At 38.1% G+C, this 23,360-nt stretch overlaps 1 protein-coding gene across 1 annotated transcript in view; it reads right to left on the bottom strand.

Moving 5' to 3' along the window:
* The window catches only part of LOC109276049 (pregnancy zone protein-like), a 44,699-nt gene extending 24,041 nt beyond the window's left edge, over window positions 1–20,658 (bottom strand). Inside the window, exons 1-13 of the mRNA XM_019464556.2 lie at window positions 20,505–20,658; window positions 18,219–18,402; window positions 17,351–17,504; window positions 17,140–17,192; window positions 16,049–16,069; window positions 15,415–15,583; window positions 14,070–14,154; window positions 11,834–11,957; window positions 10,382–10,496; window positions 8,459–8,568; window positions 6,153–6,314; window positions 5,077–5,304; window positions 3,514–3,577 (exon numbers count right to left, since the gene is read on the bottom strand). Coding sequence (XP_019320101.2) covers window positions 3,514–3,577; window positions 5,077–5,304; window positions 6,153–6,314; window positions 8,459–8,568; window positions 10,382–10,496; window positions 11,834–11,957; window positions 14,070–14,154; window positions 15,415–15,583; window positions 16,049–16,069; window positions 17,140–17,192; window positions 17,351–17,504; window positions 18,219–18,402; window positions 20,505–20,587 — 1,552 coding nt within the window. The 5' untranslated portion in view covers window positions 20,588–20,658. The remainder of the gene's footprint in view (window positions 1–3,513; window positions 3,578–5,076; window positions 5,305–6,152; window positions 6,315–8,458; window positions 8,569–10,381; window positions 10,497–11,833; window positions 11,958–14,069; window positions 14,155–15,414; window positions 15,584–16,048; window positions 16,070–17,139; window positions 17,193–17,350; window positions 17,505–18,218; window positions 18,403–20,504) is intronic.
* Between the last annotated feature and the right edge of the window lie 2,702 nt (window positions 20,659–23,360).

Here is a 23,360-nt window from a genome sequence, read left to right as displayed (position 1 = left end):
CTCGTTGGGATGAGCACTGGGTGTTATATGGAAGTAAGGAATCACTTAAATTCTACTGAAGCCAGTGGCTCCGCTATATGTTAACTAACTTGAATTTGAATAAAATCTTGGAAGGAAAAAAAAAAAAGATTTCTTAAGAAAGAAATCAAGAGGGAAGAACTTCTAGATATCGTTAATTACCTCTACCTCTGATCCACATCAACACAATTCCTGTCATATGCACGAGGAAAAGGCAAAGAATGCAACCTCGTCTGACCATCAGGCCATTTTCAATACCGCAGAGATACGGTACGAATAATTACCGACAAAACCAGGTGTGAATCTGAGTTTTACCAGGGAATTGCCTATATTTATCTTAGTTGCTTCTTTCTGCGTGCATTGCATAGTGCTTATGTGATGTCCACACTTAATTTTCTCGTAAACGAGCTAAGTTCTGGGTAGCAGGAAATTCTTTCAAAAGTATAGCTTTCCTGTGTCTTTAGAAAGTTGGAGGGCAGCTTGGGGTGAAGAAGCACGGAAACAGCAGGGTCAAAATAAATTCGAAACTTCTGGCTTCTGTCATCTAGCATAACATGCTCTATGTCCATCCATGTTGTCGCTAATGGCCAGATCTCCTAGGGAATATAGTCAATGATATTGTAGTAACATTGTATGATGACACATGGTGACTCTACTTATCGTGGTGAGCGCCGAATAATGTAAAGAATTGTCAAGCCAGTATATTGGACACCTGAAGCTACTATAACACTGTGTGTTAATTATACTTCAATAAAGTAATTTGAAACCATAATACTAAAACCATATAAAGAGCACATAAAAAGTGTCACAACAGGGACGCCTGGGTGGCTCATGTGGTTAAGCATCCAACTTCGGCTCAGGTCATGATCTCGCAGTTCGTGGGTTCGAGCCCCACGTCGGGCTCTGTGCTGACAGCTCGGAGCCTGGAGCCTCCTTCGGATTCTGTGTCTCCCTCTCTCTGTGCCCCTCCCCTGCTCGCATTCTATCTCTCTCTCTCTCTCTCTCTCTCAAAAATAAATAAACATAAAAAATAGCATAACAACATCTTGAGGGCATGGACTTTTTATCCAAAACTCTTATTATAGAGATATATCAGGACAGGAAGCTATATTATTTTCAAAGTTAGTTCTCTTCAAATATAGTTCAAATATGTAAACTTCAAATAAAGTTTAGCTACCACAGGTTGTAGACAAAGAGATATCTTATCCTTTATTTATGAATTACTTTAAAAATATTTCTTGTGTGCCCACTCCGTGCCAAGGACACGGAAATGGGGTTTCAAAGGTAAAAGACAAACATATTTTAATTTTTGTAATGGGTACTCTTCATTTTTTTCCTGCATATACTGATTCACCTTGGGTGAATGAGCTTTTTGATTCCTAAATATGCTGCTAATAAAAGTTTTTATTTTATTTTTATTTTGTTTTTGTAAAATGATAGCTTATAATTATCAAATGAACAGAAAAAAAGGAGGCTATTTATGAGATTTAGCCTAGGGACATGTAACAAATAAACAGACCAAATGTATTTACCTTTTGGAACAAACCCCCCCCCCCTTTTTTTTTAAGGTTAATTATCCTTCCTGGGATAACAGAAATCGAGAGATGTTGGTGATTCAAGAAAATTCAGAAGGAAAGTGCCGTATAAGATATAGAAATGTTGTGAACCAACTTGACTTAAATGACATTTAGAAAACGCTGAAGAGCAGAAGAATAGAAATACTAACATTTATCAAGATAGACCATATGTGGGGCCATAAAACATGTCTCAGTAAATTTAAAAGAAATGACCACAATGGCATGAAGGTAGAAATCACTAAGAAAAGTTTCTGAAAAATACCTCAATATTTAGACACTAAAAAACATACTTATTTTATGACTCACCCAGAGTCCAAAGAAGAAATTAAAAGGGAAATCTGACAATGTTTCGAACTGAGCACAAATGAAAATATCACATGCAAATACTTGTATGATGCAGCTTAAGCAGTATTCTGAAACCTAACGTTGTTTGTCCAAACGGCTTTCAAAATTTCTTGGGACTGATAACTCTTTTTGTCCTAGAAAGGGTTACACTTAAGGCCTCACCAATATCTAACTTAGACAATAAGATGATATTTGGGACTTTTGAGATGATGAGACTTACATGAGATTTTGGACTTGAGTTAATGCTGTAAAGGATGGAGTCTTTTAAGGCTGTTGGGATAGGGTGAGTGCATTTTGCACATGGGACGGATGTGAATCTTTGGGGCCAGAGGGCAGTTTGTGGTAGGCAGATTAACATCCTCCCCAAAGATATCATAATCTGAAAAAGTTGTGTACATGTTATGTTACACAGCAAAAGGGACTTTGCAAATGTGATTACGTCAAGGACTTTGAGAGGGGGAGATCATTCTAGGTTATCCAAGTGAGCCCGATGGAATCATAGTGATCTTTACTTAAAAAAAAAAAAATTTTTAATGTTTATTTATTTCTGAGACAGAGAGAGACAGAACATGAGTCGGGGAGGGGCAGAGAGAGAGGGAGAGAGACAACTGTGAGATCATGACCTGAGCCGAAGTGGACGCTCAATCGACTGAGCCACCCAGGCACCCCTGAATCATAGTGATCTTTAAAAAGGGGGCAGAAATGTAAGAGAGAGATTTGAAGATGAAGTGCTCCCGGGGTTGAAGATAGAGGGGCCACAAACTGAGGAATGCAGGAGGTTCTAAGGCAAGGAAACGGGTAACTCCTTAGAGCACTAGAAGGCAGCCAGTCCTGTTGTCACCCTGATATTAACCCAGTGAGACTTCTGACCTACAGAAGTGTAAAATGATAAATTTGCAGTTATAAGCCAGAAAGTGGGTGGTAATGTATTACGGCAGCAATAGGAAATGAATTCAAAGACGTACACAGTAAAATTTTTCCTTGGTGATTTTCTGCACTTTCAAATAAATACGTTAATAAAATTAACATTTTAATAAAAATATATGCATTTTAAAACATTTAATTATAAAATGAATATATTTTACTTTAGAAATAAAATTTAAAATATAGAAATGTTACAAAAATAAGAGAAATTACTAAATGGACTAAAATGAACCTAGTATGCTATCGTTTTGCATGTTTATTTATTTGAGAGAGAGAGAGAGAGGGCTAGTGGGGGAGAGGAGGAGAGAGAGAGCGAGAGAGGGAGAGAGACAATTACAAGCAGGCTCCGTCTCACAGGGCTAGATCTCACAACTGTGAGATCACAACCTGAGCTGAAATAAAAAATCGGACACCTCACCAACTGAGCCACCCAGGTGCCCCCCGCCCCCCCCCCCCCCCGCAACCTTTAAAATGTTTATTTGTTTTGTATTAGCTTATCCTCGTCTTTGGTTGATTGAAGAAGGTTGGAGACCATGACCTCTGTAGAATGTAAATGTAAAATGTAAAAGTAGCTCCGTCTTGCTAAAATGTACAGAATTTGAGTATACGAGAGAAAAAAAAAAAGGGGGGAAATCCTGGAAGTACTTACTTTCTCCGTGCTCAATGGACAACACGTGGATTCCTGATCGGCAGATGATTCCTCTTGCTTTGATCTGAAGACGGAAAGATATCCATTATCGTTTTAAAAGGCACATATTAAACTCACAAGAGCCTATTCAAAATATATAAATAAATTATCTCACTACTGCAACCCAGAAGTTTTGAACACTAAAGTTCTCTTTCAGTATTTTCCTATGTGTAGAGTTACATACTTTAAATAACAAATACATGTTTTGCAATGTTTTAGTATTTTATTTAGTATTTGCTATTTTTCTTGAATATTGAGATTTCAAATTTGCATATTCTTTCAACAAATATTTTAAACATACACAAGGCAATATGTACTAAAAGCAGATAGATATAAAATATATGTAAGTATTCTTTATTGTTAAAAAGCCAAAGGTATTGACACTCTCTTTGTGCCAGGCATTGAGCTAAATTATTTAGTTATAGGATTTTATTTAATGTGCACAGTATTCCCATGAAGTGGGTATAAATCTCATCCCTAGTATTCAGGTAAGATGATTGACGTTTGTCTTTACAAACGAGATCAGGTAAATTGCCCAACGTCACGTAACTAACAAGCAATAAAACTAAGATTCTGACTTACTGTCAACTTTTTAAAAAACTTTTCAATAGAATTTTTAAAAATATTGTCTACGGGGCGCCTGGGTGGCTCAGTCAGTTGAGGATCTGACTTTGGCTCAGGTCATGATCTCACAGCTTGTGAGTTCGAGCCCCGCGTCGGGCTCTTTGCTGACAGCTCAGAGCCTGGAGCCTGGTTCGGATTCTGTGTCTCCCTCTCTCTCTGCCCCTAACCTGCTCACATTCTGTCTCTGTCTCTCTCAAAAATAAATAAAAACATTAAAAAAATTAAAAACATATTGTCTACAGTTAATCTTCCTATACACAGTCTCTTACATGTAATTTTTTTTTTTTTTTTTCTTAAAGTGACTTATCTGAGTAACTGCCAGTTTGGGATTATATTTTTAATCTCAGGGCACAAATAGGTTTATTGGCCTCAAAAGTATCATATCAATTTATGATATGCCTGTCAATGCCCTTTTTCCCTTCATTTAACATTGGTCATAAGGTTTGTAACTATTTAGAAGCTTTACAGGTGTATTGCTACTGCTTTATTGTTTTATTTTTCACTTCTTCAATTAATGTCAAAACTGAATATTTTCCAGAAGCTTGTTTATAATTTTATTTCCTGTTGAATAAGTTCTTGATTTCTTGCCCTTTGCTTATTTACCTATTGAGTTCTAAGAAAAACATTATTTTTGTCTAACAAGGCATTCTCCCTGGCTTTTTCCTCTCTCCTTCAATAATTTTCCATTGGAACTCAGAAAAAAGCTTAGAAATTCCAGTGGAGACCAGAGCATAAATGAGAAATGAAAGCATTGATAATGTATTAGGAAGCTACTTCTCTTCAAGCATAAAAACAAGGACAAGAAAAGGTTTTCACTGATGTCTTACAAAGCGTATCACTTCGATAAGAACTCAATCTTTTTGAGGTCTTGTAATAAGGAAGAGGTACTTCTATTCTTACCAAATAATAGAAGGTCAAATCTTTTTCATCCTTTAGAATCTGTTCATTCAGGATGTAGTGTGCCCGGATCTCCTGGATTTGTCCACAGGCCACAGTACCAGTAACAGGTTCAAGGTGTAGGTAACTCTTGCTCGGGGAGGAAATACGCTTTACAGTGTGCTGTGCTGGCGTATGATATTCTTCAAGCCACCAGTTATCAAAACAGCGGGTGTTCTTTTTGTAAGTGACCTAGTGGAAAGAATCAAGGTCTTGAAAATACATTATGTACGTGTTGGTCACTCTGTCATTTACTAAAGATTCTTTTTTTTAATGTTTATTTATTTTTGAGACAGAGAGAGAGCATGAACGGGGGAGGGTCAGAGAGAGAGGGAGACACAGAAGCAGAAGCAGGCTCTGGGCTCTGAGCCATCAGCACAGAGCCTGACGCGGGCTCTGAGCCATCAGCACAGAGCCCGACGTGGGCTCTCCAACTCACGGACTGTGAGATCATGACCTGAGCTGAAGTCGGACGCTTAACCGACTGAGCCACCCAGGGTTTCCCTCATTTACTAAAGATTTTATGTGAACCATGTTTATTTGGCTCCATTATAGTTTGTTTTCCCAAATAAAGCATAATCTGTGAGTGACTTTTCCTTAACTTTATTCATGCTTGTGCCATACTGATTTAGTAGATGATATTCACTCACAGTCAAGACCAATTACTTTTTCTTAATACCCTTATGCCTATAAACTGCATAAAGTTATTTGAACCTTCTACAGAAAACAAACAATAGCGGCACATCGAAGAAATCAAGAAAATCTAATCTGTAACAGAATTGTGAAAACATTGAATTTTACGAGGGAAGGTCAAGATGAGCCAATAAATGTCTACGGCAGGTTGTAAATGGAGTCAATCTAAAGTAAAAGGTTTCTGGCAGATCATGTTTTCTTCTGAGTTAGGTCTCCACATTGCTTAATTTCTATTTTCCTCTGTGTTGCCATTTCTTTTTCCGTAGAATTTACATGCTTCCCACATACCCTTAAATTATGCAGCCTCAGCAATCTTTTTGCAGCCCCAGATGCCCCTTCCCACCTACCGAAACTGTGAATGAAGAAGATGTGAACCTGGTGGTATTAATGGAAATGTCTACCAAACCATGGTCATCCGTGATAAAGTTGGAATGATATGCATTTCCATCCACAGTGACGACTACAGTTTTATTGGGGATTGGCTGATCCTTCTCATTGACTAGAAGAACCTAGAAGTGAGGAAGAGATAGCTGGTGTCAAGGGTTACGTGGCAATGGCATCTTCCGTTCTTTGTTGCATTCACCTCTTGACCTCGTGGCTGCTGTCATTTACCGAAGATCTTAGAATCTGAAAATTAGACTTGTTTTCTGGGCTCTAGACTATTTGACTTTTCTATATAGATATTCCCTGAGCCTGAAACAACTGCGAATATCCCAGAATGGACTCGTGATATTACCTTTCCCAATTTTCTTCCTCCCCGCTGTTCTCTGTCTCAGTATATGGTGCTTCTATTCATCCCATAGGCTTTTTTTCTTCTCTTTTTAAATCATTTTTCTCTCTTTGACTGACTGTATCTAACCATTGGCCAAATGCTATCTCTTTCCCTGTTGAACGCATTTTATTCCTATTCATTTCTCTCTAGATTCATTGCTGCCATTCCAGTTAAAACCTGTGAAAGGTGAAATAAAATGAGGTCTCTTATCAAAAGGTTTACAATGGAGCTGGGAGGCCATTAGGGAGATCAGCCTTAGGCACTTAGGCACTGAGTGCCTTAGGCACTCAGGCTGATGGTCCTCGGCAGAAGAACCATGAACTTCGGAACTGGACCAAACTCAGCCCGAACACCTGCCACCTGCTACAGGAGATTTTGCTCGATGATATCCTTAGTAACCGCTTACATTCAGTCAAGATTAGTCTTCTGCCACCAACGCCAATCGAAATTCCTCATAAAAGACATGTACTAGAATTCCCCTTTGTCTTGAAAAACTGTTGATTTTTGTTTTTGCAGGCCAGGGGGCACTATTTGAATTGTTGCCCAAATCCATGTTTCCCAAATTGCAATTCTGAAAAGCTTTGTTTTTATTTTAACTCTACCTCTTTTCTCAGATGACAGGACACAATATTTTTCTCCGTCTGGTTTCCAATACCATTTTATTGAATCTTACACAGTTCGCCTTCTTCCTGCTTCCTGCTGGCTTCAAACCATTCTCTATACTGCCTCAGCTAAACTGATCATGCTATTCTCCTTAAAACCTTTAGTAACTCCTCAGTACAAAATTCTGAGCTTATTCTAAAAGGCTCTCAAGGGCTGCTCTGGCTTACCTACAACTATACAGTCCATCCAGTTATATCTTCTATCTCAGCCAGTCACCCTGGCTACCTCTTAGCTCTTCGCTCTTCAGTTAAAATAATTTGCTTAAATTAAATAAAAAAAAATTTGTTTATTTTGAGACAGAGAACACAAGAAAGAGAGGTGCAGAGAAAGAATTCCAAGCAGGCTCCTCACTGTTAGCTCTGAGCCTGACGCTGACTCGATCTCATGAACTGTGGGATCATGACCTGAGCCGAAATCAAGGGTTGGACGTTCACCTGACTCAGCCACCCAGACGCCCCGCTTCCTTGGTCTTTAAAAGCTATTTAAAACCTAGAGCCTTGGCCATTCTCCCCTCTTTCTTAAATTTCTGGCCAAGTCATATTCATCTTTTAAGCCCTCAGTTTGCTCATGTACTCCTCTTGGTTTGAAATGGTCTTACACAACCACATCTATACATTTATTAATTTTTTGTCAATTTGATGCAAAATACTGCAATAAATGAAGAAAATATACAATTCACAACATCACTAAAATAAGGAAATTGTCTATCAACTGTCAGGTTAAAGATTAGTTACTAAAGAAGAAAATTTTAAATGTCCAGAAAACTTCTATCTCTTATATGAAAGAAAACTGATAGCTTACTTACTTAGCTGGATATCAGTCTGAAAATTTACCAATGTGATTACCGATACTGATCTTTGAAGCTGACAAAAATGTGTTTAAAACTATCAATATGAAAAATTCAATCTCAATCATCTAGATGAAAGAGTATCTTTAAAAAATTATAAAACAAAATCATTGTTTATAAACAGGTAAAGAGTCTGCAGTCAAACTACACAGGGAAAAATGTATTCTAGAGATGTGTTAGAAGTTAGTAAGTGTGCTTTATTTTTCTGCATGTGATAGTGTTTGCCTTTTAAGTTTGTCATTTGCCATAATTTCTTTCCTCACTCAAAATAAATATTTATTTTTATAACAAATTATACTTTGGGGTACAAAAATTCATTTTCTTAAAGGCCACATCCCCCAAATTATGATTCTATTGAAAAGATATTTTACCTGTCCAAAAAAAGGGAGCCCATGTCTGTAATATGTATCCACTTTTATAAATTTCAATTTGCTTAAGGTGCTTGTGATTATGCATGATGCATGCCCAGTTAATTCCAACTCTGAAAAAGAAATAAGCGAGGTTGAACTGTTCTATATATTCAACTCACCTCCTACCTCCAAGCCAGCTTCACTCCATCATAACAAATTACTATCTCTATTCTATATCTTCTCCTCTCTAGAATTTCTCACACTTAGAAAATATAAGCAACATGACCTTAGCTTCACGTTTGTATAAAAAATTATTTTACCTCATTCCCCAATTCCTCTGGTTTCGCAAGTATCCTACTTGCTCTATGTTCTTAAGCTCCTCACCTCTTCTGTGATCTTGCGCCATTTTTGTTTCCATCTCTCTCAGATCCTTGCCCTCTCCCCATGACTTTCTGCATGCAACATGATTCTTTACATTGGAATCATGTTTAAAATATGCTTATTTTCTATCACAAACCTCTTACCCAGAAAGACCCTTCTTTTCACTTGTATGGCCCTTGCAAGGTATAGCCAACACCTGGTGCCTTTCCATTTATTGAAGTGTAATCTGTGTTTTATCTTCATCATCTAAAGCACTGTTCTATCAAAGTCTAAAAGATCCCTTATTTTCTCCCACTATAGTATTTTCATCTCAGACTTCATCCAAGTGAGTTCTCAGAAATACTTCATACATCAGTACCACTGAAACCTTTCCAGTGTCTTCTAAGAAACTCTATTTTATTATTTCCCCCCATCCCTATGACTTCTAATTTTATTATTCTGACTGATTTGATACTATGTCCTAAATGTAGTTATTTCTGTCCTTGGGCCTCTCCTTGTCTGCCTCTAGCCTCAATTTAGCAAAGCTAAGTGAGTTCTCTTTCAGAACAATTGCATTTACCCTTACAAGGGTATAGATACAATAGGAATTGTTTCAGATATACATTTATGGTTCTGATTTTGCTCTGGTTTTCTTTTAAAATTATTTTTGAGGATGAACGAATCATATTCTACTTTGGTATTCCAGATTATAATTAATTATCTTTGACACATTCTCATTACCATAACTTTTTCACATCTACTCCTTATCTTGGTTAATGGCATTTCCATTTTCCAGGCCCCAGATTTGTAATCTTTGAAGCCATTTTGAATAATCTGCTGTATCACACTGTGATACCTTAAAATTGTTTCATCTAGCCTGTCCCCTTCATGTTTGCTAGAATTGTATTTTTAAAATATCAATTTATTTAGAACATTCTACTCCAATATATCTGAAGATATCCAAGGCTTTTCATAATAAAGTCTAACCTTTTTGGCATATGATTTACTTTTTACACATCTTAGCCCCTACCTGCATTTTCAAATCCTTCTGAGACCAAACACATTTATTTTACATGAATCATGCTTTTTTCTCAGTCCATTGCTAGCTTTCAAAATATTATCCATTCTGTACAAATCAGCCCACATGCTACTTTATAAACTTTGCCTCTCTATTAGAATTAATTCTCTTCATGCTCATTTGGCCTTTAGGTTTTACATTTCTTTTTTTTTTTAATGTTCATCTATTTTGAGAGAGAGAGTGCAAGTGTGGGTAGGGCAGAGAGAGAGGGGGAGAGAGAGAATCCTAAGCAGACTCCACACTGTCAGTGCAGAGCCTGACGAACTCACCAACCGTGAGATCATGACTTGAGCCGAAGTCAAGAGTTGACGCTTAACCCACTGAACTACTCAGGGGCTCCTAGTTTTTACATTTCTTGTGAAAATGTTATTATGGTTATAAATATATGCACACACATACACACACATATATACATACACATGCACACACATACATACATAACCTTGAAAAAAGGGTAATAAACTAGTAACCTAATGAATTAATCAATATTTAAAAACAATGCCAACCTGTTCCTTCCTCTTTGACCTTGGCTTCCACTTGTATTGTCATGTCATACCCCTTTTGTCTCAGCTGGAATATTTTCGTCTGTACGAGTTGTGTGAAACAGCCTTTACCGTCTGCCTGAAAGGAAAGAAAGAGAATTCCTGGGTCCTCTGATTTGCTGCCACAAAAAGCAGTTAGCAATCTACGAAAATTTTGTGCTCCACATTTCCTGCCAAAGGAGATTTTACAAATGTTCTGAACATCTTTCAGGTGCTTATCCCTTCCCAAGCCAAAGAAGACATCATATTTCTTCATTAATCGAGTTACTCATTGCCTCTGGCTTCTCTCTCCTCTTCTGAAAGCCTATTCTGCTTCTGCCCAATTAAACTTCCTAGTTTCCAAATGCGCCACTGTATTTTGTAATTCTGCCTCTCTGCGTATGCTGTTCCTCAGACGATGACGTTCTTGCTCCCATTCTTATCCGGGCTAACGGTTACTACTCTTCTAAACTCAGCTCAGACATAATATCTCTGGGGCGCCTGGGTGACTCAGTCGGTTAAGCATCTGACTCTTGGTTTCAGCTCAGGTCATGATCTCACAGTTTGTGAGTTCGAGCCCCACATCAGGCTCTGTGCTGACAGCGTGGAGCCTGCTTGGGATTCTCTCTCTCCCTCTCTCTGTTTGCTTCTCCCTTGCTTTCTCTCTCTCTCAAAATAAATAAATAAAACATTAATTAAAAAAAGATGTAACATCTCCTCTGTGACTACCTTTATCTAAACATCGACTGAGGATTATGTTTTCTTCACTGTATTTCTCCATGTCTAGGACATTAATAAAAACATATATTCATTGAATATATGAATCATTATAATAGATTTCCCAACTAAATATTGGGATCCATACCTTAAGAAAGATTTGTTTTCATTTTTTTATTTATCTCCATGAAAATATTCATTGCATAATAAAATGTAATCATAGTTAATTTACATCTAATTTACTTAATCGTATTTTAATTTACTCACTTGAAAATAAAAACTCATCCCTTATCCCTGATATTTTAAAGGTTTTGTAACTAAATTCCTCTCATGTTTATGTTGCTTATTGATGCTTGTCTTGACATTCATTATCATATTCATCATCCTAGCCTTTCATTCATTTGCTCTCTGCAGCTCTGATAACTTTCTTTTCCATACCCTTATAGGGCCCACTCACTGCCACTCTCTGCTGGCCGCATAAATACCAGTATAAATTCATGAACCCAACTATCAAGAAACCTCCTAACGTTGCCAGGCAATCTTACAATGTTTCCCTTATTCTACATTTTTTCCTAGGGGACCATTTCAAACACTACTCTTTGTTATACTGTTTTCACAATACAATATTGTATTCTATTGTATGATATTCCTTATTGCATTTGAATCCCTGAGAAAACAAGATCTGTTGTTAGTGTCTTGGGGAGAGTGGTTTCCATATACCTGTCGACTGAATTCTTCACAGATCTTTTGTGAATATCTTCCATGGCAGTTGGAATGGTATCGTGAATATTTTCTGCATACATTAATTGTCACCAGACCAGAGACCGGCTTTCCATATGTGTATCTATGACAGTCAAACAGTTATAGATGAGAATATGTTTAATATAAATAACTCAGATATTTTTTCACATAATTTGATCCATTCGTATATCCATCTTGTTCATCTATAGCTGTCGTAATTCCTTCCATATGAATTTGTTCTTTAGAAGCACTTGTTCTGAAACCGTCTTAATTATCCAAGTGGATATACATCTACAACTCTAAGAGAAAATACTTACTGAATCTTTTTGAAACACCTCCAAATGAAAAATTAACAATGTGGTTTTTCTCAGATCTTTCCTCCTTTCCAGTTGGGGTTTTACTGTCTTATTTCCTTCTTTCTCTGCCATCAGATTATCTAAGTTATAATTCCACCTTTGACAATGCCTCCTAAGTTGTTTGGGGGAAAAATTTAAGGGTCTCTAGATGGTGTATTTCTAAGTCATCTCTAATTCGTATATATTTTAAGAAGATAAATGAGAACTTAACTGGAAATTTGAATATTCAAAAGCACTAGCTATCGAACAGAAATGTTATAAATGAACAGTATCATAATGACTTAGTCTGATTCTGCCAAATCTGAGGGAAGGATATGCTATGGTATGCTCTGAATGTTTGCACCCCCCAAATTTGTATGTGAAAATCCTAAACACCAAGGATGAAAGCATTAGGCGTGAGGTCTTTGGGAGGTGCTTAGATCATGAGGGTGGAACCCTCATGAATGTGATTGGTGCCTCTATAAAAGAGGCTCCAGAGAGATCGCTTGTCCCTTCCACCATATGAGGACATGGCAAGAAGGCAACCAGCCATGAGCAAGAAAGAGAACCTTCACCAGAATGTGACCATGCCAGCACTTTGACCTTGGGGTTCCCAACCTCTAGAACTGTGAGCAACAAATTTCTGTTGTTTATAAACTAACCATTCTGTGGTATGTGTCAGAGCAGGCTGAATGAAGATATGATGTGAAGCCAGGTTAGTCTGTTCTTTCTCAACGTATGCTTCATGGACCATCTACCCTGAAATTACCTGAGATAGGTATTGCGATTCGGAGTCCTCAATCTTTCCTTAGGTTCACGATTGGAATCTCCAGAGGCGTGGCCAAGGAAACTACATTTTAGCTAATCACCTCAATAGATCCAGCTGCTCACTTAAGTTTGAGACCTATTGCTTTAGCCAAAACTGTGGGGTAGGTGACAGTTGGCTTCAATGGCCCCGAGTCTCCTCTTCTTATAGTCCTCCCCACCCCAGTTTCTAGCAATGCTGATAAAGCAATAAATGATTTACTAACTCTCACTCTGAGGAATCTTTAAACCTGACTGAAAGTGCTCCCCCTTCTAAGGGAAAGATCTACGGCATCAAAACTGGCGAGAAAGATGAAGATATGATGATCCTCACACTGCTTTCAAAACCAAGAGGTAAAGTGTCTCTTCAGTACACGTGAAGAGTGTCTTACTACACCAAAAGGTAACCAGGGAAGAAATAACTGTGACACATGTATACATCTATATATATCTATATATCTATACATTATATGTCTATATATCTACTTAAGAAAAGTTCTTAATTTTTTTCTAATTTCCCATAGTTTAGGAAATCAGGGGCAATAAAAAAATGGGGATTGTATGACACAGAATAACACAGAATTTATGAGCATGAGCATGACCTTGAGTTGGACATCTTGCATTCAATTTCGGTTGTAGAAAGTTTCATGAAACTAGATTTTTTTTTTTTATTTAATTGCAGAAGGAATATAGGATAGGGGTGAAGAGTTCACGCCCTGGAGCCAGACTATTGGGTTAAATTCCAGTTTGTCACTTACTATCTGTAGAAACTTGAGCAAGTTTTTTTTATCCTCTATGTGTTATAGTTTCCTCATTTGCAAACTAAGGATAACTATCCCCATCTCACAAGGTTAGTGTGAGAATAAATGTTAACAGGGGCAAGGCACTTAAAACACGGTCTTGCACATTTTCAGGGGTCAGGCAATACTTTTATTATTAGTAGGATGTCTTATGCTGCCTCTCATGCTCCCTAGTTGGAGAAAGTCATTCTCGAATTAAAATACCTTGAAGTCCAGTTACCAATGCAAATAGAGCCGGGAAATAGAATTGGAATGAAAAAAAAAAATGTAACTCACAGGCCACAGGCGGATACCACAAATTCTTCATCTAGAAAGCCAATAACCTTGGGCATTTTCACTTGGACCTCAAATTTGGGCAAAACTGTTGTCAACAGAAGGGAGAAAGACATGAAGGTGGGCGGGATATCTCGCAAGTATTAGTAATGATTCTATTACAGAACCTTATAATGTAAGATCACATGAAATGATGTCAACTGCAATAAGGAGCAGCAGAGCCACCTCTGATGAGGGTGATGTGTTTCCGACCACGGGTAGTCTGTCCTGCGTTAACTTGGTTAAGCTGGGATTACCTTTCCTAGCATCTCCTCTGAATTTGTTTAAGATTTCAAAGACGGAAGGAAAGAAGCACCCTGAGTCTCTAAAGATCCACATGGTTGGATGTGGTGAAAGGTACAGAGAAGCCAGTTGATTCCAATTTGTCCTAATTCTGTCCTTCTCTGTGTCCATTTCCTCCCAGCTGCGAGTCCTGCTGACTGATAGAGGCCCAAGATCTACCACTAGACGCTTGACTACAGAAATACTGAAGCAGTGGATATGAAGAGATATGTATACGTACGGCCTTCCATAGATTCTTCTATGGCGGTGGCCCTTGGGGGTCCACTTTGGCATCTGAAGGGACCCTTGCGGGTGCTAACTTATTTGTCCCCACCCATGCTTCCCGAGAACTGGTTAGTAATTTCCTCTGACTCATTAGCTCCTCCTGCTGGACCCTTACTTTTCCGGCCTCTCTCACAGTTGTGTAAGATTAGCTGTTCTTGCAAGAGATCCTTGTTCTATAATTCCCGTGGCAGGTCTGGTGAATTTGGGGAATCGTGCTTTTGTTGATCAAGTCTCCTCACCCACGTTCAATTGGCATGAGAAAATCCACATAACTGATAACTGGTAAGGTGGCTTCAACGTCTGACTACTTTGGTTGGAGTAGTATAGGTCTAGGTCATAGGTGCGGCCCAGAGGTACCCTCAGTTATAAGATACAGATCAACAGATGCATGCACATATTTATTGTATTGGTTAACAATTTCTGATTGAATAGGGTCAAATGGACTTAATAAAATATTTCTTGCCTCTTGCTGGCTCTGTGATTTTGGCAAATTACTAACAGTTCTAGTCCTCATGTACTCATTTGTAAAATGGGGATAATACAGTCTCTGCCTCAGAGGGGTGATGTGAGGATTAAACAAGATAGCGCATGAAAAGCACTTAGTGAATATTTAGATAAATAAAAAACTTGCTAATTTGCACCTACTATATGCTAGATTTTTGCTTGTACCTATGTATAAAAACTCTTAAGCTCTTAAATACTCTAATGTCATAAATGTCTCGAGCACATGCAGAATTCTTACCATATTCCTTCACCTCAAAGGAGTGCTGTAGTGTTCCCCCTGACTCCTTCTGCATCATAATATTATAGGTACCCAGGGTGGGCTCCACCGAGAGTGGGAAGGAGAGCTGGCTGAGTCCCCCTTGCAGTCTGACATTTTGCCATTGGAAAATTCGATTCCTCTTGGGATTCTATAGGTAAAAACATGAGTTCATAGAAACCATTGAAATAGGTATTTTGAGTAGAGGGGCAGCTTTCCAGGGAGGGCACATTGGGAGTCGGATAGTAGACGGTTGGCAAATTGACTACATCAAATCAAATCAAAGGTACTTTGCTACAAATCAAAGGTAGTGAACAAAGTTTTCTAGGAATTCTATGCTCAGAAAAGGACATCAAGGTTACTAGCTATGAGATGTTAAAGATTACAACGGGTATCCATTTTGGTTAGAAATACTGGAAAAGTCACTAAATTGTATCACCTCAGGGGATTTTGTTCTTTCATTTACATCTTACCCAGTCTCCAGAGGATTTAAGATAGATAGGGAAAACAGTGTTTAGTTTTGGTGGAGTGCTAGAAGGGAGGAGGCGGGACAGGCAGTGGAACCTAACTTGTAGTAAGTTCACATCCCAACGGAGATGCATAAGATCTTACCTACCTCAATATAAACCACTGAGAACTGTAAAAAAAAAAAAAAAGATAGTATGAGTGTGGGATGGAGGTTAGAAAAAGAAAGCCATGATCTCAGCATTGATAGCCTATCTGGATCAGGGGAAGTGAGTCTGTATATATTTTTTATCCAAACAAGGAAATGTGCCCCAATTTGGTTCACATGCATTTTACATGTTTAGTTTAGTTTTACATGTTTAGTTCTCATATATATATCTCTTGAGAAGTCATGACTTGCCTTTTACGAAATAATGTACAATGGAGGAAACCTACACTTAAGTAAAAAGGTCAAAAGAGTGAGTTTATTTTGCAGATGAAATTTATCTCTGAGAAATTCTCCATCTCTCTAAGAGAGAAATCAAGTTCACCTACTTTCCTTTGTTTAATAAAAGTTACTGGGGTTAAAAAAATATTTATTTATTTTTGGGGCGTCTGGGTGGCTCAGTTGGTTAAGCATCCGACTTCGGTTCAGGTCGTGATCTCACAGTTCGTGGGTTTGAGGCCCGTGTCAGGCTCTGTGCTGATGGCTGGGAGCCTTGAACCTGCTTCAGATTCTGCCTCTCCCTTTCTCTCTGCTCATCCCCCACTCAGGCTGTCTCTCTCTCTCTCTCTCTCTCTGTCTCAAAAAATAAATAAACATTTAAAAAACATTTTTTAAAATGTTTATTTATTTTTTGAGACAGAGAGAGAGAGAGAGAGAGAGAGTGTGTGCACACACGGGAGCGGAAGAGGAAGGGAGGGGGGTTAGGGGGGCGGAGAGAGAGACAGAGGATCCTAAGTGGGCTCTGGGCTGACAACAGAGAGCCTGAGGCAGGGCTTGAACTCAGGAACTGCAAGATCATAATCTGAGCTGAAGTTGAACGCTTAACAGACTGAGCTACCTGGGCACCCCCAAAATGACTGGGCTCTTTAAAAAGATAATTTCAACGGAATATTTTATTTTGATAATGTGGTTGATGAACTGATCTCATTCTCCAGCAGTGGTACCACTTAGATCATATTGGTCTCATGTTTTTCAAAAGAATGGGCCTTAAGTTTGTGCTTGTTTTCTCCACACTCATCCACTGTCAGGAGACTTACCGTTTCATTCACAGGGTGAAAATTGACATCCACAGAGACGATGCGGAATCTCACTGAAACACAGAGATTTTCCCCATGAAACCCTACTGTGGGAATCCAAGGCAGTAACACAGATAACAGCATGCTTGTGTTTTCATGACTGCAGAATAAAGTAATAGATAGCCACACACCCACCCCTTAAAGTTGCTCTTGCCACCTTGGTTCCTTATACCTTTTTGTCCTGGTTTGTAGATGGGTTTGTCTGTTCGGGCAATGACAACGGTCTCTGCTCTCCTTACATGTATTATGTTCTTCTTTATGAATTCATGGGTTGCCCCTTTCACCTCCACGGTAATGAACCCTGAGGAAGTGAACAGCTTTGGAATCTGTAAAACAGAAAAGCACTGAAAAATCTGCCCAGACCCATGTCTGAATGTCTCAGCCTTTCTGACTTTGTTCTTTCTCTGGTTAGTCCCAGAGAATTAGTAAGGGATAAGTCAAGAATTATAGACTCTCATGCTTCTGTAACATGACAGGAACACTTTGTTGATTTAAAGGGAAAATGTCACCGAAATAAAACCAACTAAGTCTTCTAATAGTCAAGACAGTGAAGGCAATGACAAACTCTAATTTCCACAGCAGTATGATGGCGTTGAAGTAATTATCAAATGTTATTTTCCAATGGTCAACGTCAACGTTACATATTATCACTGGTAGTAAGCCAGTGTGATTAACTATTTAATACCTTATGTAGCAAAAAGTTAGAAGGACAGTACATTAACCATCAATCACGTGTGAGATCTTAAATAAGTCACTTAAATTTATGAATTTCAGTGTTTGTAATGGGTGACGGCATGGCCTTTATTCATCTCCGAATTGTAGGAGCCAATGAAACCTTTCCTATAACTACCATTACTTTTCATATATTGCACTAGGACTGTTTGTAAATATTATGAAAGCGTATTCAGTAGAAACTTTCACTTTGTACTTCTCATGTGTTTCTTCATTATGCTTTTTTATTGCTGGGGGTCAGAATACAAGGCATCAGCTAATACGCTCTTTCTCTAACGAGCTTCCATATCCCAAAGAGTCCTACTGACAATGAAGGGGCTGCAGGAGAAGTAGTTCTTCTCTGTCACCAGCTTGGTGAGGAGGGTACTGATCTGCATTCCATACTCCAGAATTATGTTCAGTGTCATCGTCTCATTCAGGTGATTGAGCATGACACAGGCCTTCTCAGGAACCCCAGTGTACAGCTGAGATGGGACCAGCACCAGGTACTGCCTGTGGAGAAGAGGGCTCCGGGTCAACCATGGAAAGGTTAAAAAGACTTCATGATTGTGGCTGTTTTCTAGATAATCTTTTCTGTAATCACCAATCATAGAACTATTCCTAAGCTATGGATAAGCAATCCATGAATCATTATGTGCTTTGAAATTTGGAAATGGATCAAGAAAATGGGATGATGTATAATAGGATATTATTCACCCTTAAAAAAAGGAAATCCCATTGTTTGCAACAACATGGATGGGCTTTGAGGACATTGTAAGTGAAATATGCCAGGGGTGCCTGGGTGGCTCAGTCAGTTGAGCATCCAACTCTTGATTTCGACTCTGGTTGTGATCCCAGGGTGGTGGGATTGAGCCTTGTGTTGGGCTCCGTGTTGAGTGTGGAGCCTGCTTGGGATTTTCTCTCTCTCTCCCTCTCTCTCTCTCTTATTGCCCCTCTCCCCCATTCATGTGCACTCTCCCTCTCTCTCTAAAGAAATATATACATGTGAGATATGCCAGAGAAAGATAATATTGCATGCTGCCACTTATATAGACCCTTTTAAATAAAATCAAATTCACAGAAACAGAAGAGACAATGGTTTTGTGATTACTAGGGGCGGGGCAGGGTAGGGGGCGCGGTTGAAGGAAATAGGGAGAAGTTGGCAAAAGGGTACAAACTTTCAGTTATAATAAGATGAATAAAGTCTGAAGATACACAGTGTGACACAGATACAATGTGTGACACAGTGACTACAGTTGATAACTCTGCATTGTATGAATGAAATCTGCTGGAAGGAGAATTAGACTGTTCTCACACACACAAAAAGGAAGAGTAAATAAATACTCAAGAGATGGATGTGTGAATTAAGCCAATGGGAGGAATCCTTCCAGTATATAGGTAAATTTAACCATCACGTTGTACTTTTTAGATATTTCATAATTTTGTCAATTGTATGCCTATGAAGCTAAAACAATGTTTGTTTGAGCAACAACAAAATGTGATTAACCCATTAATTATCATCGAAAGCCTTAAGAACCTGTCTACATGTGGTCTTGGGTTTCATGTGGGTGATATGAATTTCTTTATTCTAGGACACTAAATAGCTGATATTTAATGGATAAGGAGCAGTGGCATTGCTTCTCAGTACTATTTCAGAAGCAATGTTGGCTCTTTTCTTTCTTTCACTCTGTGATGAGGGAAGCGAAGTCGATCGAGCCATGCGAGGCTAGTCACCAAATATATTAACATGCACACCCAGAAGAAACTACCACTTTCCAGTTGTTTCGCCCACCATTTACTACCACCAAACATGCTTCACTTTGCAATGTTCTGGTTGCCCACGCCTCTCTCTCTCTTCCTGAAGTGTCCTTGTCTATCTGGATAAGTTCTATTTGCTTCATAAGACTTCTTTCCAAACAAGTTTCTCTCTGAAGACTTAGGCGACGTCCTTCCCTTATATGGCTCACAGCTTCCAGGAGGAGGTAGGTTTTCTCTGCGACTGTTCTCACAGAATCCCGCAAGGCTAGCTTCTGGTTTTGCACTGTATTCCTTTCCCTGCACACTTTTTCTATTCTCTATACTGTGAAGTGTTGAGGACAGGGTCCACATTGTGTTAATCTGTGTATTCCCAAGATCTAAACACCAGCCCCTACGGGTTTGCTCAAGAATTTGAGTGATCTGACACAAAAATCCTGGCTTCTCTGAAAGTCATGTATTCATCTTGGTGATCTCTGACCAGGGGAAAATACAGAGATTGAGTTATTTCACACTGGATGGACACTGCAGCCCTTTTCGTGAGCCAATGAAGGATGTATCCTTTTTTTTTTTTTCTTTTTGGCAGGAGTTCTATATTATTATTTAATAAATGTTGTATAATTCTGTATTCTTATTCGGTGAATGTTTCGTAAACGTTACTGCCCCATGTCTCTGTGTTTTCTAGAATTAGAGGATGCCTCTTCCACATGACCAATAACAACTTATTGACTTTTCTAAGCCCCTTCAACAGCCGATAAATTCACAGGAAATCAGAAAACAAATAAGAGAGACATTAAGAAGCAGATAAAACAATGGGAAAGAGAAGGACAACAGAATTTTCTGAAAATGTTGTTGCTTACGGTTTTGAAGCAGTGAAAGCATCTCTGGGAAGAAGCAGGAAAAGTAGAATCAAGACTGGACTGGGCAGCTGATTTCTCCTCATGGTGTGGAGAGAAATAGGAAATAACAGGAATCTGAGCCCCTTGATTCCTTGAACTCTGGTCTTGTCCTAGAATCACTGGTTTTTATTTTACCTGATGGGCAGTGAAAGTAAACTGCTAACCCTTTATTTTTGTAACATATTAACTACTTCCAGTATAAAAAAATCAATTCCAGATTATTTCTATGACCATCAGTATTCTTTTATCCGCTTTCTCAAATGTTCTGTCCTTGAAAAATATTACTTTCAGGCTACACTGTCTCTGATTATTAATCAGTACCTAACCTATTTTGAAGAAGAAGCAAAATAAATTATATGACTTGATGAAAACAGTTAATATTCTTTTTTAAAAAGGTTTTTTAATGTTTATTTATTTTTGAGAGAGGGATAGAATGCAAGTGGGGGAGGGGCAGAGAGAGAGGGAGACACAGAATCTCAAGCAGGCTCCAGGCTCTGAGCTGACAGCTCAGAGTCTGATGCAGGGCTCGAACCTGTGAACCGTGAGATCATGACCTGAACAGAAGTCATATCCTTAACCGACTGAGCCACCCAGGTGTCCCTCAGTGAATATTCTTGACTTTCATTTTTTAAAAAATAGCTATTAATGTAAACACATGTCCTAAATATCTTCTTGGTAGTTCAGGGAACAAGCTTTATCCCATCTGGTTCTTTATTATTTTTTTTTAAGTTTTTTTAAATCTATTATTATTATTATTTAATTTACATCCAAGTTAGTTAGCATATAGTGCAACAATGATTTCAGGAGTAGATTCCTTAATGCCCCTACCCATCTGGACCATCCCTTCTCCCACAACCCCTGTTTGTTCAGTGTATTTAAGAGTCCCTTCTGTTTTGTCCCCCTCCCTGTTTTTATATTATTTTTGCTTCCCTTCTCTTATGTTCATCTGTTTTGTATCTTAAAGTCCTCATATGAGTGAAGTCATACGATATTTGTCTTTCTCTGACTGACTAATTTCACTTAGCTTAATACCCTCTAGTTCCATCCACAGGGCTGCAAATGGCAAGATTTCCTTCTTTTTGATTGCCGAGTAATACTCCATTGTATATATTTACCACATCTTCTTTATCCATTCATCCATCGATGGACATTTGGGCTCTTTCCATACTTTGGCTATTGTCAATAGTGCTTCTATAAACATGGGGTGCATGTGTCCCTTCGAAACAGCACACCTGTATCCCGTGGATAAATGCCTAATAGTGCAATTATTGGGTGATACATATGGTTCTTTGGTGAAACAAAGAAGTGAAATTTATCACAGGATTTTAAACACAATAACTCTAAAGACAATCTCTCCCTTGTTTAGCAGTTTAAAGCTTGCGTTTTATAGTAAACCTATGTTTGTTTATAAAGAAAATAGTAGTTCATTAGAATACCACCCATATAATACATTCTTATTGTTTCTTAGTTCACTGAACATCTAGACTATAAAGCCAATTAATTCATTTTATTCCCTAAGGAAATGACCTTTATTTGATGAACGTTCTTGTTTAATTTTACCTTGAGCAATATAAAAATATCTTATCAATAGTGACTCAGCATCCTATTGATTTCCCAAGAGCTATTCCGGTGTTAGAATCTATTTGTAAGAAATCCTGAAAATATGAAAGATCCACACTATTACATGAATTTAACACCACCCGAAATGAAGTGTGCATGTTTTGAATAGAGAATCAATTTAAACTCTAAAATATGATGTGATGAGAAACAGGCATTTCTGTGGATGAAGTATATTTTGTTTTTGACATACATTTTTGTAAATAATCTGAAAGAGTGAGAAGTGAAGATAATTTACATGGCACCTCTTGTGAACTGTAAAACTATAGATATTTAAGATATTAAAACTTCAAGGAGGGTAATAAATTCAATGGGAGATATAATGCCAAGTCAAATAGAATAAACCATAATAACACATTGTCCTGGCCCTTAGTAGTTAGTAAATGCTTGCTGAATGAGTACAAATCTCTTCTGTTTCATTTTGGGTTGTGCCCTCACTAGAATCTTTATGTTCTTTTCTACCGATCTCCTTAGTGCTTTCCTCCTTCACTCCTGCACTGTCATAAATAATACTTTTACACTCTACAGACTTCATGTGGGATAAATTAACTTATAATAAATAATAAATGATGTTAAGAGGTCTCCATGTTATTTCCCCCAGGCATAATTAAGCTTTTTGGATGTGCAACAACCCTATATGTTGGCCAAATGCCTAATAATGGAAAATAAAAATCCATATTTGGATGAAGCAAAACTCATAGCTTGAACTTTGAGAATGGAAGAACATATTGGGTGTCATGAAAACTTTATTATTTTGATTCTTTTTAAGTTTATTTCCTTATTTTGAGAGAGAGCGGGGGGGGGGGGGAGAATGAGCAGGGGAGGGGCAGAGAGAGAGAGGGAGAGAGAGAATCCCAGGCTGGAGCTCATCATGGAGCCCGACCCGGGGCTCAATCCCACTACTGTGAGATCATAACCTGGGCTGAAGTCAAGAGTGAATCACTTAACCGACAAAACCATCCAGCACCCCTATCATTTTGATTTTTAATTGCAAATTTTATTAGGTACACTTAAAATATTTATTATATGTTGTAAATAATTCTTTCTCAGGATTCTCAATGACGGCTTTTATACACTTTGGTCTTCAACCTTTTTTCTTATATTCCTTAAAAGAATTTTATTAAACATATAAATCCTCACACTTTTTTAACTTAAACATTTTTCATCATGTGCAAGATGCCAAAAACCATGTTATAAATA

The sequence above is a fragment of the Panthera pardus genome, unplaced genomic scaffold (genome assembly GCF_024362965.1).
Source record: "Panthera pardus isolate Hobbes unplaced genomic scaffold, ASM2436296v1 HiC_scaffold_6, whole genome shotgun sequence".
Lineage (NCBI taxonomy): Eukaryota > Metazoa > Chordata > Mammalia > Carnivora > Felidae > Panthera > Panthera pardus.
The sequence above is the reverse complement of the archived record's forward strand: the minus strand, read 5'-3'. Positions and strand labels throughout refer to the sequence as shown.